The 18,567-nt window shown below is 53.7% G+C and overlaps 7 protein-coding genes across 7 annotated transcripts; 2 read left to right on the plus strand and 5 right to left on the minus strand.

Moving 5' to 3' along the window:
- Positions 1-491: 491 nt before the first annotated feature.
- On the minus strand, positions 492-1,653 carry E0L32_005000 (uncharacterized protein; the record flags this gene model as incomplete). The annotated part of the gene is made up of 2 exons (XM_031139474.1): positions 492-1,396; positions 1,506-1,653. 2 exons carry the CDS (start codon positions 1,651-1,653, stop codon positions 492-494), a joined length of 1,053 nt encoding a protein of 350 aa, XP_030996602.1.
- A 1,399-nt stretch (positions 1,654-3,052) lies between these two features.
- E0L32_005001 (uncharacterized protein) lies at positions 3,053-4,609 on the minus strand (the record flags this gene model as incomplete). The annotated part of the gene is made up of 2 exons (XM_031139475.1): positions 3,053-4,022; positions 4,104-4,609. 2 exons carry the CDS (start codon positions 4,607-4,609, stop codon positions 3,053-3,055), a joined length of 1,476 nt encoding a protein of 491 aa, XP_030996603.1.
- Positions 4,610-5,162: 553 nt separating this feature from the next.
- On the minus strand, positions 5,163-5,600 carry E0L32_005002 (uncharacterized protein; the record flags this gene model as incomplete). Its single annotated transcript, XM_031139476.1, has 1 exon — positions 5,163-5,600. The coding sequence occupies one exon, from the start codon at positions 5,598-5,600 to the stop codon at positions 5,163-5,165; it is 438 nt and encodes a 145-aa protein (XP_030996604.1).
- A 966-nt stretch (positions 5,601-6,566) lies between these two features.
- E0L32_005003 (uncharacterized protein) lies at positions 6,567-8,275 on the plus strand (the record flags this gene model as incomplete). The annotated part of the gene is made up of 3 exons (XM_031139477.1): positions 6,567-6,669; positions 6,735-6,910; positions 6,974-8,275. 3 exons carry the CDS (start codon positions 6,567-6,569, stop codon positions 8,273-8,275), a joined length of 1,581 nt encoding a protein of 526 aa, XP_030996605.1.
- Positions 8,276-10,484: 2,209 nt separating this feature from the next.
- E0L32_005004 (uncharacterized protein) lies at positions 10,485-11,772 on the plus strand (the record flags this gene model as incomplete). The annotated part of the gene is made up of 3 exons (XM_031139478.1): positions 10,485-10,673; positions 10,864-11,401; positions 11,486-11,772. The coding sequence occupies 3 exons, from the start codon at positions 10,485-10,487 to the stop codon at positions 11,770-11,772; spliced, it is 1,014 nt and encodes a 337-aa protein (XP_030996606.1).
- Positions 11,773-12,815: 1,043 nt separating this feature from the next.
- On the minus strand, positions 12,816-13,787 carry E0L32_005005 (uncharacterized protein; the record flags this gene model as incomplete). Its single annotated transcript, XM_031139479.1, has 4 exons — positions 12,816-13,027; positions 13,105-13,345; positions 13,393-13,642; positions 13,768-13,787. The coding sequence occupies 4 exons, from the start codon at positions 13,785-13,787 to the stop codon at positions 12,816-12,818; spliced, it is 723 nt and encodes a 240-aa protein (XP_030996607.1).
- Positions 13,788-16,705: 2,918 nt separating this feature from the next.
- On the minus strand, positions 16,706-18,196 carry E0L32_005006 (uncharacterized protein; the record flags this gene model as incomplete). The annotated part of the gene is made up of 1 exon (XM_031139480.1): positions 16,706-18,196. One exon carries the CDS (start codon positions 18,194-18,196, stop codon positions 16,706-16,708), a length of 1,491 nt encoding a protein of 496 aa, XP_030996608.1.
- Positions 18,197-18,567: the final 371 nt, after the last annotated feature.

The raw sequence follows: 18,567 nt of genomic DNA on the forward strand, positions 1-18,567 counted from the left end.
ACTTACTGCCTTCAAGCTCGGAGCCATTGATGCTCACTCTCCCTTCACCGTGTCCACACTCCCGACATCTCGGAGACTCATCAGCCCAGGAGGGTGATCCTGTGCGTACCCAGTTGACTATTCGCTCTGTGTTAGAGCATGAGCAGTTCCTTATTGGCGTTGCCATGCTGGATCGTGTACGGTAGGAGGGTGACTGTTCGCTGCCCGCTTTGAGTCGTTGGACTAGCGTCCCCGCTTTGATCTGCCCAATTATACACGCACATTAGCTGGATTCTGAAAACGGAGTGATACATCACTCCACACACCTCATTCAAGAGAAATCGCCTTGTTTACGGTGGCACTGGCCATTCTTAACAAGCCTCTGAGTATTGGAAATGTAGGGGCAAAATTGGTGGTTGTATTGATGCTTGCGTTGTTGTATGGGTCTAGCCCGAAAATTAGGTGAGAAGTGTACTTTGATCCTCCAAGTGATACAGTGGCTCCTGCCCCATTTACAGTATCCATTTCGTCATTCGGGTCCACTGCACAGGATTCAAGGCCATGGTGCCGCTCTCTTGGTCGAAGTGCCGCGCCCAGATAATAGCGGCGTGTTCGAGCGCCTGCTGCGTGTAAGTGGCCCAGCGACCTTTAGGCGGGTCTCGGTCGCGCTTGGCTTCGAAGAAGACGCATAGCCTGGACCCAAGCTTCGGCACGTCGAGCAGGTGCCTGCACAGCTGACCATCAATCCGCACTCCGCATTCGTACTCCTGGGACCCGGTTCCGAAGTCGCCAAAACGGAAGGTCTGCTCAAAGGGGACGCCAATGTAACGAGGGATACCAAATGTGGGCTGTAGCTGGACGGCGATGGCGCCGCAGAGGCCCGCGAGGAACTCGACGACAATCGTCTCTGGGGCGGGCCTCTTCTCCACCTCACCGGCCTCGGTCTCAGCATGGGGCTCATCGCTTCCTCGAAAGGCTCGGTTATCATGACCGCTATCGTTGCGGTCAAGGCCATCCTCTCCAAATGCCCTCCGGGCGCTGGGCTTCTCCGGGGCCTGAGGACGGACCACCCTGGGCCGCTCCTGAGGCTCGCCATACTTCTGCCTCTTTATGAAGTCATGGTAACCGATGAGGGTCGCAAAGGGGCCAGTTGTTTGACCGAGGGTGGGCTCGTCGCAGGTAAGAATGATATTCTGGGGTGGGGTCCGGGGCTCTTTCGGACTCAGTTGCTTGACAAAGAAGGCAAAGGCACGATCCTTTGCCAAGATGGATCTTGCTTCCTTGAGATTCAGGCTCTTGAAGAAACAGCCGGCCTCTATGAGGGCTCCTGCGGCTTCACGGCCGGGTTGGATCCTAGGATGTACGACCCGAAGAGCTAGAACGACCTCTGCAGGGGCTGTGGAGGCTGAGAATCGCTCTGAGAGAGAAGGTCTTAGTATACACTCATGTTGTTGTCATTACTTGACCGGGAGTTTGCAAAGGGGAACAGAGTTATCAGCGAAAGCAAGCGGCAGATTATCACTTACTGCCTCCATTTTGTCGATGTGGTAGGTATCGTTCTTGACATTGAAGCTGGGCATCCTGGATCAAATTGCAGAGCTCCATTACTGTTCGAGGAAGTTCCTCATCGTGCCCGATGCTGCGGGGTGCCTGGTTTGGTGGCATATCCACCATAGGGAGACTGGCGTCAAAGGGCACCCAGGATGAGAGGAGTTGTTTAGAATGGTTGGTTGAGCCGTTGTAGCTCCCCGGGCGCATCCATATTCATATCTTGTCACGAAGCAACAGACCAAGCAAAGCGCTTGCCAGCTTGTCTCCTTTCCCATTACCCTAACAGCAAGCAATAGTGCCGTAGGGAGAGCGCACCCGGAGACTGGCATGACTGCACGGGCTGGATGAGATGCCCGGCTTGTTGATTCCTAGCGATGCAAACCTTTTCTCTCTTGCAGCTTGTTGGGGCAAAGGGGTGCAAACATTGGCTGGTACGACGATGGTTGTCTCTCATCGTCGCTTGACGGCGGCAAGCTTTGCTTATCTGGGCCGGAAGAGCGATTCCAGGAGATACCGACAAAGGCTGAGGAGCTCAAAACAACCAAGCAAACCATTGATGGATCAAGCAAGGCGGCAAGCGGGACCCGGCCAGCATACCAAGAACGACTGACTGTCACAACATCCTAGGTACCTCTACATGCATATGGTGCTGGCAACGGTACATATGGTGTAGGGGAGGGACAATACATCTCGACGTGGTCGCTGTTTGCGCTGGGTAACAGTCTCCGCATAAGTGCAGACCCCCACAGGCAGGCAAGCAAGGTGGTGCGAGTTTGCAAACGCAGGCTTCACCTCATTGCCAGTCATCGAATCTTCTGGAAGCGAAGGACTATCCATCACGGGGAGGAGGCGTGGCGCGAAAAGAAGGTCGAGGCCCGCATGGCGCGTGCCGACTTCCCGCCCGCGGACCAGCACGTCTGCGGCGTCGTCACGGCAAAGTGCTGGGCAATGGCCTACGAGTCGGCCGAGGAGAAGGAGTTTGTAGAGATGGAAGAAAAACCATCAGCGGGATCAGACTGCTAGTCGTCGGTCTCTGGTGTTGGCTTTAGGGCTCGGTGTAGTTGCTTTGTGCTTCTCTGGTATTGGGGTCGGAGGTTGCTCGTAGAGTTGACAACCTGGCGGCCACCTACCGATGGCCAAATACAAGAGATGATCATGTTACTTGGGCTTCAAAGTGCGCGATGAACCTACATTCACCGACATTCTACCCCGGTAAACCAAGGGAAAAGGAGGAGTCTTGGTATCTAGTGTCTTGAAACGGCTAAACTACAGGAATAAAGGTGTAGATGTACAAGGTATGAGGCCTCTTGCCGTGCCATCAGCTGAGCTGTACTGTCTCCCTTTGTCTCCACCCTCTCTCTGTGCGTACATCTCTCTCCATCGTATGTTTATCGCTTCTCAGCGCATGTAGCCTCGAGAACCTCAGAAGAGAAAGCTTCACCTCGAGTTTGGCTAGCTTTGAGAGGCAGAATCCCCGTGCTGGGTGGCCTTTTATTGCTCTTGGGCGATATATGCAGGCCTACTACTCATTTTTGGACTGCTCCCCCTCTCTGGCGCATTGACGGACAGGTAGGTCTAGCTCGAGACTGGAGTCGGGCGATGGTTGTAGCGACATCGCCGGCGTCAGTGGTGTCAGCGGCGGCTCTTCGGTCGAGAAAGAGAACAGAGTTGACGAGTCAGATGTCTGACTGGGGATGCGCACAGCGGCGGTAGAGGAAGGATCATTTGAGGAGGTGGAGGATAAGTCGTTGTTGCAACCCTTTCCCTTGGCAGCCGGAGGCAGGGGTGGATTCTCTGCCCGGAGTGCCCAGCGCAAAAGATCGAGCTTCTCCATCATGCAACCCTTTCCCTTGGCAGCCGGAGGCAGGGGTGGATTCACTGGCCAGAGTGCCCAGCGCAAAAGATCGAGCTTCTGCTCCATGTAAGTCGGAGGGGGGCCGTCTGCACTTGGCAACTTCGACTTGGTGACGCCGGCATCATTGGAGATGCCAGCGCCGGTGGCCGTAGGTGGGAGGGAGGGTAGCGCAGCTACAGGGCGGACGCAGATGGAGAACTTGTCGTCCGCCTCGTCAATGTCGGTTCGGCAGGCAAACTGCACAACTCGCACGGCATTCCAGATCTCGGTGATAACAGTGACATGCACAGTCTCGGGCAACTGGTCGCGGCAGACGAGCTGGCCTCGTTCGCAGTTGTAGTCGAAGATCTCGCGTTCTCTCCAGAAGCGCTTGTTTGAGCTCGACAGGTCGTCCCATTCACATGAGTCCCAGCGGGCCAACTGGCACAATAGCAGAGTAAAGCCAATAAGCAGCTCGCTGCGCAGAAGGGTGACGTGCTCGCCGTTGCTGCCGGTGGTGCGATAGGTCAAAGGGCCTGTCCTGTGGTGCTCTCTAGTAAAATCACTTGCGATGGCGGTATAGTGGCCGGTCCTGGAGATGATGGCCTCGAGCTCCCCACAAAAACATCGGTAGACAGGCGGGATCTTGATAAGGTCCCTGTTACATCCCAACTGTCAGCAATAAAGAAGCAAGCGAGTTGGGGCTGGCCTGGGCTGGCCTGGCCTAGGGCCACATGACCTGACTTGCCTCGTTGTGTGGTACGCCTTCTCCACCTTGATCACGTCGCCGATGGCCGTGCGGTCGATTACGTCCTCGGCAGTCTCGACAAGCCATCTAGCCCAGTGATACGGTTCGTGCCGCTCCGGAATCGTACCCCACTTGGTCTTCTCCCCACCAAATTTGGTCTGGGGTCCCCTTGCGATAACATCATCAAGATCTAGCAATACTTGCTCCAAGAATGGCGGCATGTCGGGTGCGGCCTTGGCAGGGTCACTCTCGTAGTCGTGGACGAAGCGGCCCTCATGTGTCAACAGTTCGAGTCCTGCATTGACCCGCTCGGCGAATCCATTCTCGAGGTATTCCCCCATCTGATTGGCAAAGTCGCACATCCAAGGGCGGTCATAATTGTCCTCGTCTTGGCTGTGGGGTTTGACGTTGGGCAGCAGTGTCTCAAGCACTAGTGAGTTGGTATTCAGAGATCGTGCTTGCTGGGCGAGCGAGGTCTCCTGTTCGGGAGTAGCCATGACGGCTAGTTGGATGTGTACGTGCGCGCGCGCGCCTGTGCGCTTTTGCGTGTGTGCTCTGTACACAGGGGCCGAGTGTGGCGCGAGGTAGACTGTTGAAACGCGCGCAGGTGGTGATGGTTCTGCTAGATGATGTTTTTGGTGATGATGGCGCGCCTGTGGTTTTTTCCCCTTACACGTATGGACCGTGCGCAGGCACGTGCCCCTGCCCGGACACACGCGCGTCCAGACTTCTCCCGGGCAGTTTGCGCATATTCACTTGCACAGCTTGTCCTGATGTGCTTTACTGCTGTGCATATCTGGTAGGCGGCATACTACAAAAAGGTCAGTCCTGTGGTACGCCTCTGTGACACTCTTGTGGTCTTCCATGTCATCTTTGCACCAGGCCTTTGTCAGCCTTGATGTATCTGTATCCCATTCTCATCTTGACAGCAATCACCGTTGTCGGTGCACTCCAATCGTCTGCCAAGAAGGCTGGACATCCACAGGATGCACGCCTCTGAGAGACTTTGAACAAGACAAGACAGAAACTCTGATTAATATGCCCTAGCTGTCAAGCAGGTGCTTGAAGGACGTCTCGAACACGTCCCGGCGGAAGGGGGCACGAGAAGCGGCACGGCTCGCTGCTCCAGCCGTCGATGACGACCTCGCCCGTCTCCGCGCCGACAGGTGCTGGCCCTGGAAGTCGGCGAGCTTGACGTGGAGCCCCCTCGTCGAGCAGCAGGTTCGTCGGGTGCAGGTCGTTGTGGAGGACGCGGCGGCCGTGGACCCAGGCGGGCCCCTCGGCGGCCTCGCGGCACCAGGCCAGCCGCTGCTTTGTGGAGGGCGGCGGCCTCCCCGGCGGCGCCTCGAGCAGGTACTGTGTTACGGTCCCGTTGGTCGCCCGCTCCAGGAGGATTCCTATGCCCGGGAGGAAGCCCTTGTACCCGATGATGCGCGGGTGCGGCCCGACGATTTCGAGGAGCCTGCGCTCGGCTTCGAGGCGCTCCATGGCCCCACCCAGGGGCGAGGGTGTACTTCAGGATGGTGGAGTCGTCCACCTCGCCGATGAAGGCACTGCCTCCCGTAGCAATCACATCCTTCACCCCAGAAGGGCAGTAATGGCGGTATATGGTCACGGTTGGTTCATTTTTGGACATGGTAGATTGAGCAGTTTGGAAATTCAAAACTCGCCGTACTGATTGTTGATGCCAGGAAACGGTAGGTGTTGTTATGAAGGGGTGGGGGGAGCCCTGGGGACCACCAACCGTCCAGTACCTAGGGACTGTGCGTCCCAGCCCGGGAATAAACCCTCCCACTTCTGGCCAGACACCCTCCACATGAGCACAGTCGACATCATTCTTTTCTTTCCTTGCGCTGCGTCTTGTATCTAGAACCTCCTCGTAACTCTCACGATGGATCTCTCATCCCGATCCACGCCGTAGATCATGATCCAGACGTGCATCCTTACGGGCATTGGGGTTTTGCCAGCAAAAAGCTGGTAGGGGCTTGGGCCAACAAAAGCTTCTGGGAGGTCAACGTCACGGCAGCCAAAACCACCGTTAAACTAATGGCAACTGGTCCTACTTCGTACTAGTGGGAGCGGGGATTCCAGTGCGGCTCTGGATGCCTGCCAGTGCCCTGCGGCTCAAAGCGATTGTTTCATGACTGTCGTCATTCTAGGCTGTTCCATGGTCCCCCCGTCCCGTCTAGAGAGTCAAACCACGCTAAAAGCTTTAGGCGGTTGGTTATCTGAGGTCGGTTAGGGCGATGCCAAAAAAAAAAAAACCATAACATCACGAGACGCAGGAATGGCCAATCACACGTAGCCGCCCTCGCATCTTCCTTCACTTTCGCGGCGCCAACAAAGACCGAAGCAAATCTTTGCGACTCCTTGCGACGAAACCAACGACTCTTGAAACGCGGCCAACTTGTTCGCCAGAAACTAGCCCCCTCTGCCACCAGCGCATTGTTCATCATGAACGGGGGAATTTCCAAGACGCGGACGCGTCGCTCTGGCGTGAGACTCTCCAAGGCCTTACAAGAAACGCTGCTAGCCGCCGTCGCGAGGGCAGGTGCAGGTATGAATGTCGACAATACTCTTGTATGTGGACGGTGAGGAGCTGTGCTAACTCATCGGATACAGAGCCTCCTCAGAGCCCCGAGGAGCAATCGCCAGTGGGCAGATATCTCCCCTGGGACGCGCTTTTGCAGTCTACGAAAAGGTCGCTTGATGCGACTTTCGACATCGATCCGCTGCCCGCGAAGAGAGCCCGGCAACAGCCCCCGATTGGGAACGGGAGACCAGAGCAAGCGGCCGAGGTACGACAACGTTCTCCTACGCCGGCCAACGACTAACAGGAAATCATGCAGACGACTCTACAGCAGCCAAAGCCTAAGCGTCCTACGCGACCGTACGCCTCGTTTCTCAAAGACTTCATCGATCCCGTCCGTCCGAACCGCCCCGACTCTCTCGACGCCTTTGTTTCCGAGTGGCTCGAGTCTATCGGGTCGGACAGAGAAAAACGCTGCCGGTCAGATAGCCATCTTTATCATACAGACGACGACCCGGTTTCGAGGCAGCTCGCGAGATCGGCGCCGGAGATGGGTTACACAACGGGCGCCGACGGGTTCACGGTGCCGCCGACGCGGCCTTCGCTTGTATCCCGTTCATACCAGGCAACAGAGGATTCTGCTTCCAGCACTGCCCGTGTTCGCCATCCGTCTTATCGTCAAAACAACCTAGGGTCAAACGGAGTTTATGTTCGAGATTCCCGTAACCAGCTTCCTGACCATGTCTCCTGTCATGTCGAGACATTACGAACAAAGAAACGGGACTCACCCGGTCCGTCGTCAGAGCAAATTGACGGATATCTTGACGGACTGGACTCTCTTGCACGAGGATGTACTGAGGCAGATGTGGAGGGATTTCTCGAAGACACGGTATTTCCAAAAGTCTGGGATCGCACCTATGGAAGCTCGGCAGGCTTGGGAATTGCCAAGTCATCCCTGATGTCTTCCCATCTCATTCCCAACAACCCTGAAAGCCCGTTTAGGGTTTCCGGGCCGAAACCCGATCTCCTCTACGGATATTCTGGGTATGAGGCCTTCACCCAACCACAATTCTTGGCCCAAGCTAGTCTGCATCGAAATGCACGATTTGCGGAAGCGACAACACAAGGCCTCAGGTTTCCGTTCTTGGCCGTCGAATTCAAAGCTGCTGGAGGTACTCAAGGTGACCTCTGGGTTGCTGCAAATCAGTGTGCCGGTGCTTCATCAGCGTGCCTCAGCGCTATGAGCCAGCTAAACAAGTCGCTTCAAGAGTACCAGAGAGTAGAGCGTGTCGACAACTTCTCCTACAGCATTGCTGTAGACAATAACACCGCCCAAATATACATATCATGGAAGGAAGATGACTTGAACTATTGCCTCCAACGAGTTGATGCTTTCCTGCTATCAAGGCCAGAGGAGTTCAAGGACTTCCGTAGTCGAGTGCGAAACATTCTCGATTGGGGAAAAGACACACGCCTTACCCAGATCAGGGATGCATTGGATGTCATCCTTGAGGAACACAGGAAGAGAGCTTCCGAGGTGGCGAAGTCTCGCCTACCGCCGTCTGTTGATTCTGCCACCACCTCACACAATGCCTCGTCGTCGCGCAGAACTAGATCTGACGGTGCACGATAGCAAGGCGAGGGAGCGAACAAACCGTACTGGGACTTGGATGAGGGCAATGATCACAAACCCAGACGTCTATACTCTGGGCAGAGCAGGATGGACAGCCGTCAGTGGAGTGATGGGGTGCAGAATTTGTCTGCAAAGGAAACACCAGAGCACGCAATTAAATGAGTTCACTCTCTTCAGAAAGTTTTTTTTAATTGATCAATCTCGCCTATCATAAGTGTGTTCCTGTTGGATTGAGCTACGGAGCTCAATACATTCCCATCGCGGCGCAAGCAGCTTCCCTTCAATCCCTATTTTTGGGCTGGGGTCCGGGGCGTTCGTGACGTTTCGCAAACTCAGTGACGAAAGTGCAGGAAGATGCAAGGGCGGTGAGTGAGCGGATCGCGATGGCGAGCAGAGCACAGAGGTACGCCAGTTGAAGAGAGAGAATGGAGTAATGCTTCATTGTTGTGTAGGGAGAAGACACTCAAGCTAGGTAATATTTTGGCCCTTTGTTCCATCGGCCTGCAGGTGGCACCTGCCCCTGACACAGTACAGCACAAGCACAGGACATGGAGTCCTGGGTGCACCTTGTGTTCAGAGATGGTAGGTTGGGTTTGGCGCTATCTGACAGCTCCGATTCCTCGACCATCAGCAGTTGGGTCAAGGACACCCGTCACACCCCGTACCAACGGAAAATGGAAGGGCAAAATTGGTGGTTGTATTGATGCTTGTGTTGTTGCATGGGTGTCGACCGAAAATTCGGCGACAAGGAGGAACAAAGAGGAATGTGTTCAGCTGACACTAACTCGACGACCTGACACTGTGTGTGGGGTTTGACCCATAAATAGTTGGCATGTGGGGCATTCCGTGCACTCACACGGACTAAAGTTGCATTGACCCACAGGTAGTAGTGCCAGGTCCACCGGGGTCGTCGAGTAGTGATCCCCTTAGGCCCTGAAAGTCGGCTTTTTCGTAACTAAAGTGGCACCTACAAGTACAGGGATCCCATCAAATAGGAGCTTCTGAAATACTCAGATCGACAAAATAATCACTTCAAGATACTTGTACAAGAGTTTGTCAGCCCTGTCAATGATCTAGGTATTGTCACCAATGAGGCCTATGGTCACAGGGATTGATCAGGGTTTGTCCGGGGTTTGGTCAGGGTTTAGCCAGGGATTTCAGATAATCGATGTTGATCTTGTTGTAGATATCTGTACTGTAAAAGGAACCAAAAAGCCGACTTTCAGGGCCTAAGGGGATACAGTGGCTCCAGCTCGGGGAAAATGGGGCGCCGGCCTGCATCCAGCCCCAACATTACCTCACGACTACGAGTCTCAGCTTCAACCGCAAAGAGCAACGCGGCGACCCTCCAGGCGACCCTCGCGGCGACCCGAAAACCCGTCTCCCACATTTTCCTCTATCCTCTCAACGATGGATCACATCCATGGCGACGCCGCAGAGACGAAGGCGACAACGCGCCCAAAACTCTCCGCCCGCCAGCATCACCGAACGTCCGGCTAAGAAGAGCAAGACGAGAAGCGAGATCGAATTGGACGCCTGGGCATCTTGGAAATACCCTCCCGAGTTTTATGACAGACTGTCCAGCCTCTCGCTGACCCGTGGAGCGGTAGAAGAGCACAACCGCAGGACTAGCCTTCTGCGCCCTTCTCATGTTTCTACCACCACTAGTAATGCTAGAGATCTTGCTCGATTTGCGAGACACGGCGGCCCAGACCTATCTGACCTTCGCGGGGTAAGAAATTCTCTGCGCCATTTGCAAGTGGCTACCTAACGAGTCTGTTCAGTATCCTCGCCCCCCATCAAACAGTCCACCTATCGCCATCAGCACAAGCCAATCTTCACGAAGCCAGAGGACGAAGTCCGCGGCCCCAACCTCTACACTACCCACCTCGGCGACGACCAAAACGACCAAGACCAAGAGGTCGACGCCATACAACCGCGACTTCGACTTGCACCTGACCGATCATCGCGTCCACCCTGGATATTCTTTACAAGAACCAGATTTGGATGAAGTTAGGGCGACAATGGTCATACCTAGGCCGTCGCTCTCCCCGTCCAACTTCTTTGATGGCGCCTTCAAAGCATTTCGGCAGAACCATGCCCGAGGAAAAGACAAAGACGACGTACTAGCAAATAGCAAATGTCATTCCGACCATCCTCGGACCCCCCCCCCCCCACACAAACTGCTCACCCGTCGGCTCGGAACACGATGTTCGGAAACCTCGAGCCGCTCACAGACGGGACGATTGCTCCAGCCAAGCCAGATATCTACTACGGAGCGTGTCCCGAGGAGCTGTCTCTTCCTGTCCGCGACGAACTTGGCCATCACCTCATCCCATCAACCATGCAGGACAAGCCTCTCGCACCCAACTTCTCCTTGAGGCTAAAGGACCGGATGGTAGTGGGGCTGTGGCTGAGCGACAAGCTCGTTACAACGGTGCCGTCGGATCCAGGGCTATTCACGCTCTTCAAATTATGGAAAGGATGTTTCGGAGTTTGATGGTGTACCCTATACCTATATCTCGAGCTACCAGGGTGGGACACTCAAACTGTATGCCCATCACGTCACAGCGCCATTGAGCTAAAAGGGGCCGTCTGAGTACCACATGACCGAGGTGAATGGGTACTATATGACCGGCAATCGGGAGGGTTTTGCTCAAGGGGCCACTGCTGTTCGAAATGTTCGAGACCTCGCCAAGCAACATCGAGAACGTTTCATACAAGCAGCGAACGCGAAAGCATCACAGCGTGAGAGAACAACTACTCCAGCGGGCGCGGCAGAATTCATCGAAGACGAGGTCTCGACTCCTTTTGGATCTACAAATCATTCACATTCTGTCGCTTTGCAGGGCGCTGACTACGAACTCCAGCATTCGATCGCTGGAAGCCACTACGATTCCGAGGACGATGGCGGGGCATATCCTGTTCCTCACTATCCAGAAGATGAAATTCAAGAGGCGAGCCCAACCGACGTGGCTCCCAGCGACGACCCCTCAATGAGCTTTACCGCCAGCTCTACATCAGGCTTCACCACGGACCGGAGCCAATCCAAGCGGTCCAGACCATCCGTCAGCCCGCCTTCAAAGGCTAGTGGGAGCCATGAGTCGAAACGACGGACACGATCAAGTGCATCTCATTCGGTCAAGAAATCAGACAAAGAGTAACCATTATCTTTCTTCTGTGCAACCTCTTTGGCTAATTACAGAACAGGAACAGGAAGGCTGCAAGATAGTCCCCAGCAGCCGACAATGATGGAGAATAGCGTCGGTAGCAAAGGCTCACTCGAGGGGAATGTTAGTGACGAAGGTGTGAGAGAGCGGTCGAGGTCTTACGGCCAAGGTGGTCGTGTTCCGTTCCTGATCACCTCACCGGGCAGCACTGAAACCATCGCTTTGGAAGGCCAGAATAGCGGAGTGGGCTGGTGGATCACGACCAGCGATGAAGAGCGTGAGGTCTGCCTGCATCTTTTTACCGAAAGGCCTGAAGCAGCTCAGTAACGTATCTTGTAGCAAGAGATTATTACCAACCTTGAACCACCTTCGTGACGCCTGAATTCAGCCCTCGATGCATGGTTTAGTTCCCAGAGTGTTCATTGAAGGGTGAAGAACGGAGATTCTTAGATTTTATCAGGACTCTGCTTGTCTGGGTTCCCGAGAAGCAGCTCACACCCAAGCAGAACCTTGTCACACCCATGGCTTAGCAGAAGCACTTGGGTCTGTCCGACCAGGCCAGGAATTCCCTTTGCCCGATATGTATTGGAAGGGAGGCACGTATGAACCTGGCCTCGCCTGGTTCCAGGCCATCCCATCGAATCATTACCAATGCAGCTAGCGATTCGGCACAGAGGTCGCGGCCGAGGTTCAAACGATTGGGACGACATTCAACACGGTTCCCACGTTGCCCTTTTGTACGTCTCAGAAATAGATGTAGTTCACCGCAAGGCAATTAAAGCACTAGGTGCCTTTCGTCAGCTATCGCAATGTCGTGCACGTAGAAAAGACGGGTTCCCATCACTTGCTTGACCTGAACGCCAGATACAAACCTCCCAGTATCACGCGCCTCGAAACCTGGCATGCATCGTTCGCCACCAAAACAAGAAGCGTCTAACAAAGCCCCGATCGTCCTTTTTGAGGGCGTATATTGTGTGGCAAGACGCTCCCGGGGGGGTTGCTGAGAAGGTTGGCGCGAAAGCGCTGACCTTCAAGACTAGGCCTTGTTTCCTGTGCCCCCGTCAACTTGGTAAGGTCAAGAATGGCACAGCATTGGATGAAGGCATCAATCTCACGTCATGCATACAGTGACCAGGGTTTTCGAGCTTTGGCAACTCGATCGGGCACGGGGTCGAAGGCGATTTGGGCGCCTCTGGATAGCCTTTGGGAGAGCAAAGTGAGTCCTGGGAGGGGCGAGTGGTTTCGGTAGAGTATGATGGGGATCTACCCAGAGTTGATGACGGGTTTCATCGTTGGGTGAGTACTTAGTCTTGGTTGCTGTGTGTTCACACGGCCGGGCAAGACTACTCTCGATGCATGTTGATTCAGAATCATCCGCTCTGATGCCGGTCGCGATCGTTACGAATCTCTTCGAAAAAGGGATGGCTCAGCAGCTCCTTGGCAGTCTTCCTCTTTTTAGGTAGCCATTGGAGTATGCTAGATGCGAGGTCAAGAAATTTCTTCTTCTCATCACCGGCTAGTTCCGTCACCGCATCTGCCAGGCTCTTGCCGCCGGTGAGAAGATCCCTACGGAACATCTGGTCTGTTACAGAAAAGCGTGTAAGTTCTCCCATCTTTTTTAATGATGCTTGCAGGTGTATGTTTGGCTGCGTGACTTACTATCATTAGCGAAAAAAGGCCCACCCCAGAACTCATTCATAGTTCTGCACTCCTTGCCGCGTAGGTCCAGAATCGGCGCTTTTAGATGGAGTTCGCGAAAGAGTCGCTCCCTTTTGATGAGTTCCTCCGGAGGCTCTCCGAGGAGAGAAGCAATCTGTGCAAGGTGGATGTGTGCGTCGTATTCGCCATCCTCGCCAGCAGGCCGGTCGAACAGGCTGGTGTCTTCCAGGAGGTTCCACAGCTGTCTGTGTTAGTGTAGCTATTTGGGAGCTCGGGAAACGTGCTTACAAAAAGACCAAAGTTCCAGATGTCGGCACTGTACGACCAAGCACAACCGAGCAGCACCTCTGGGCCACGAAAGCGGTGAGATTGGATGGCAAAAACATGCCCTAGGCCACCAGGTAGGCCAGGGACAGTGAGGTTGAAATCGGCCAACTTGGGAAAGAGGCTGGAGCCCTGTAAAGGGCCAAAGTCGTCTTGCGAGAGATAGGTTATGCGGCCATGTTCAGGTCGGGTATGGCAGACCTGGGGGTTCTTCCTTTATAATCTGACAAAGTCGGCCAAGACAGCCTTGTTCTCAATTGTTACTAGGATGTTATCGTCCTTGGTATCTGACACATCATAGTTAGCTGGAGGAACCATCTATATATAGCAAGGCCTTACCTGTATGGATGAGATGGCATTCGGAGTGCAGATAATCTAGAGCTTCCAGGAGAAGAAAGGTGTAAAGCTTGAACAAGGGTGGACCCAATCTTTCTCGCGGCAATCTGCGCTGGAATTGGAAAAGAGTCTCTCATCGGTTCGTATACGAGACAGATGTGCGTGCCTTCTGGTCCTTCCACCTGAAATTCAGCGATAGGTGTCCTGATCAACGAGAGACCTTCATGTGGTGGTTTGGCGCTGGCGATAAGCTCGGACTTCCTCCGCTCCCCGGAGGCGTCTGTGTCAATCGCCGCAATCTTGATGCTGACATAGCGCGGGATGGTTGGTTTCCCCAGTTTCATCCACTTTTTGCTAACACGATTGTCAGGCGAAGGGTGGAGTGTATGGTATGTACAGGTCGCACGCACGACGGGGGACCGCTTACAATTTGAGATTCTCTGCTAGCCATACGGTCGAGCAAGTTCTAAAACCAAGCTTGGATATCGTCTTGAATCTGCCATCCAATACCTCGTCAGGTTGCGTCGGAGGAAAGTATTTCAGCCGACCGTCTGGGAGCAGCTCCTCCTCAATAGGTTCATTAATCCTATGGATAATTGATCCGTGTTGGGAGACTGAGGAGTGAAGGTGACAAAGAGCTGGCAGGGCCTGGACCGACCGGTTTTGCCAGAGAGAGAACGGCTTTGAAACTGTCAATAGTCTCATCACCATTCCAAATAGGTGATCCTCTATCGATGTCTAAGCAAAAGGCCTACACATGGGCCCTTGAAGCCCAATATAGGTCGAAATCCATTCACTTAATTATCTGGTTGGGCCCGAAGGTAGATTCAATGGGCGGTGCGTGCGGCGCGACGTGGCTGTATTCCGTCCGGGAGGACTAACCCCATAGGGCCAAGTCCGTATGATCAGAAGCTTATTAAGACGACTCGCCCCCACATATGTGGCTTAACAAAGTGGGCATTGCATGTGGCTGACGGCGAAATGGTGGACCCGAGCTCCCGCAGCACACCGAGTGCTGCCTAAGCCACTTACCCACGCCAATAAGAACAAATTAAGAAGTACAAGTCGTCAACTTCCTTCAGCAGCTATTGTACCAGAGATTTCATACTTGATGACAGATTCGCCTCCAAGTGATGGAGGACTTTTCGCCTCGAGTCCTTGGGGTGGGCACCACCTGCTATGTGACGACAACAGACAACAAAACCGTCCTTAAAGGATATCAGGTATGGGCTGGCAGGGAGCTGGTTTTCGATTACGGAGAACCCTGCGAGGAGCGTCTGGCCCGAGAAGCCGCGATTTACACACATCTTGGTCAGCATCCTCAGATTGTGCGATGCTTTGGTCTTGAGGAAGTCTATCCGGGAGTCCACTCGCTACGCCTGGAGATGGCTCCCCTGGGGTCGGTCCGCAATTACATTTGGAAAATGACTAGCCCGCCTCCTCTCCAACATCGCTTGCAGATGGCCTTGGATGTAGCCACCGGCTTGAGCTATATGCACTCGCGGGGCGTGATGTCCTGCGATCTATCTTGCTCAAATATTTTTGTGTTTGACGGACCCCGCCTCAAACTTGGCGACTTTGGCGGCTCCCTCCTTGAAGGATGTGATTTCAAATGGGATCAGACGCACGAATCCCGTTACCATTTGCCCTCACGAGGGCGGGAATACGACGACGTGCCTATCATGAACAGGGAGCTGTTTGGTTTGGGATCGGCCATATACGAAATCACCACCTGGGAAAGACCATATCCGGAGCTGGATGACAATGAGGTGGACAAGAAATATGCTATGGGGGAGTTCCCGTCACTCGATGGCAATACTGCTGGACACATAATTCAGGGTTGTTGGAATGAATCTTATTCAACTGCCCTTGACGTTGTGAACCATTTGAGGCATGCGAGATTGTATACAGTATGGTTCCCCCTCGCCCCCCTCAAACAAAAACAAAACCAACAACCAAACCTTCTTCCATTGATCCCATCAATAATTAACCTCTTTATGTATGCAGAGGAGCTAGGAACCTCTGGAACATGCGGTGCCTAGACTTCTATCATCAACATCCTCAAATAGTAGAGCCGAGAGGTTGGATGAGCGACTTACCGTTCTTAACGTTCAGGAGGGCAGAGAGGGCAGTCATTGTTGGAGGTTGTGCTGCCTAGAACCATATTGTGTCCAAGGATCCCGCTCTCCAAGGATCTTCCTCCATCCCTACCCTATCCATATACCACCTCGAGCCAACACCAACCTCGGCCACTGAGTCTTGTCTGGATTCCGGAGAAGCGGCTCACAGCCAGGTTCGAGGAGTTCAAGGAGTTTCAAGGTGCGAAAAGAGTCCAGGATTGAGGTGCGATGCCCGTCCTCATCAGGTTTCAGAGGTTCGACCAGGCCCGAAATGCCCTTTTGCTGGATATATAGTGAGGGTTGGCGCAAATGTGCCATTTAGCATCCCCTCTGGTAACTTACAAGCGACAGAACTAACCATTACACCTTAGTGTATTACAGCTCGCTGAATAGAGGCGGCTTAGAGGCCGATACCGCTCGAACAGACGAGGCTACAAACAGAAGTCGAGAAACGGATGGCAAGATAAGTGCGAGATGCAGCAGCTAAGGAGAGATAGCAATAGGAAGAGTAGGAGGATACCCTATAGTTAGAGGTACCTGCACCTGGGTCGGCTGAGGCAGATGGTGATTTGCTTCCACAACACCCGAAAGTTCCCCTCAGCATTTTCTTTCCTCGTGCATAAGGGTGAGCTGATGCATACAAAAGATCCACCAATCTAATCAACAGCAAGAGACACCTCTCTGATTGAGCACAGAACATGATCAAGGCCATTAAACTCCATACCTCGCTGCAGACTAGAGGGCTAAGTGTAGTACCACCAGGTCACTACGATGCTACGTGGGAAGTATGAATGCGAGGCTATGCGCAGTAGTAGATGTAATCAATCAAAGAGAAAGGAGGCCAGGCGCTGCCTCGCTTCTTCCCCGTCCCAATCGATCAAGCGTCGGTCTTTTGACTCCTCCATCTTTATCTGCACCAGTGGCTCCATCGCTTCTCGCTCTGCTTCGCTCAACAGCGATACCCTCGTCTTCCAAAGTTCTTCCATCGGAATATCCTTGGAACGCTCGCCAAAGAACCTTTCATCAAGATACTTCCAGTAGATCGTATCAAACGCCCAGCTTCTCCTGGCAGCGTAGTCTAGCCAAAAGCGGCCCGTGATCCAGCTCTCTCGCATATACGCCGACAACAGCAGACCAGACTCCAAGTTCATCTCTTTCTCTGCCGCTTCCATAGCTGCGAGCCAGGTTTGGAGCCGTCTCTCGTAGATATTTGTCCAATCGTCGATGCCACTATCCCACATTTCCGGGACATCAAGTAGCAGCCACCAAGGTGAGTCCAAGATAAATTGTGTTGGCGCGGCATAGGAGAATTCCCAGTCAATAACTCCAACGAGCTGGTCATCGCCGTCAATTAGTACATTGACCGGGCGGAAATCGTCGCACCAAAGATGGAAAGACCCTGAGCCGTCCGGTGCCGGCAGTGTTGGACGAGCTCGCTTTGAGCTGGCGGACCAGTCATCCTCGACAAAGCCATAGCTAGACAGGTGGCCTTGTGCGGCTAGTCTGCGAAAGAGCTGGCGAGCGACATACTTGGTCCGACAGTCATTCTCAGATTCTACTATATCGTTGTGCTGGAAGAGAAGTGTTGCCATTTGCATGTTGGCCAGCGCCAGATACCACTCATCAACAGCCTTGAATGTCGTGCCCTCGGATGGGAAGATTGAAGCTGGGATGTTGGAAAGGTGGACCATATTGCTCATGTTGAGAGTGATAGGCCGCCCTCGTACTTGATAGGTCCCAGGGCTTGTCTCAACAAGAGCTCCTATGCGTGAGAAAGTAGGCTGTGCAAGCTGTAGCACACATCGCGCCATGATCGTGTACAGCCTCTTGAGATCGTGGTCCGAAATGTCGAGGTTCAAGACAGGCGTGTCGCTAGGATCATCACGGGGAGCCTCAAGAGCACGAGTCATGTTTCGCCGGGTCTTCAGGTCCTGAATGATCATGAATGGCCCAATTTCGGAATCAACGCTGTGGTGGAGGACTTTCGCGACCGGCAGTTGAGTACTTTGGCTAATGAATACTGCCGTTGCGGCTTCTGCAAGCGTCTTTTCTTCGGGGAACAGGGCCTGGTTGGGACATGGCAAGCGAACGAGGACTTTGTCGGATGAATCTTCGATCTGGATGGGATATAGCACATTGAAGCCGCCTATAATCACCGGGGCGACGAATGTTGCGGGTTTGCCCAGCAGTCCTTGAGCCAAGGATTCAATCTTGCGACACTGAGACGACAGCCGGACCTGCTTCTTTGCCTCTTCCCAGAGCTCATCGCTCCGGTCCCAAGCTAAGTTATCAGAGTCCTGCCGAGCACTCATTCTGGCTCAAAAAGCTTCTGATATGGTGGAGGGGAGAAACACGATGGAAGAAGAGAGCATAGAGAACATGAAGAGCATACAGCTGTCGAGGGCGGCAACGAGAGGAGAAGCAAATGCGATGTCGATGGTGGGTTTCACCCAGTGCGGCGCAATCCTGGGCCATGAAAACATGTTGGTTCCAGGGCTCGTCCCAACAGCAGCACGCGCCAGCTTCTCGCACCACTTATTACCTAGGTACTCTAGACCACTCTAAACTAGAAAAAGTTGCGACCCGCAATAAAACCAGTTGTCGCAGATGGCAATATTAGTCGTTAGCAGTCAGGGAAGGGTTGTAAATCAATCGTTGAGCCTTGGATCACCAACATCTCTTA

This window comes from Thyridium curvatum (genome assembly GCF_004353045.1).
Source record: "Thyridium curvatum strain D216 chromosome Unknown NODE_25_length_444008_cov_73.864110, whole genome shotgun sequence".
Classification (NCBI taxonomy): domain Eukaryota; kingdom Fungi; phylum Ascomycota; class Sordariomycetes; order Thyridiales; family Thyridiaceae; genus Thyridium; species Thyridium curvatum.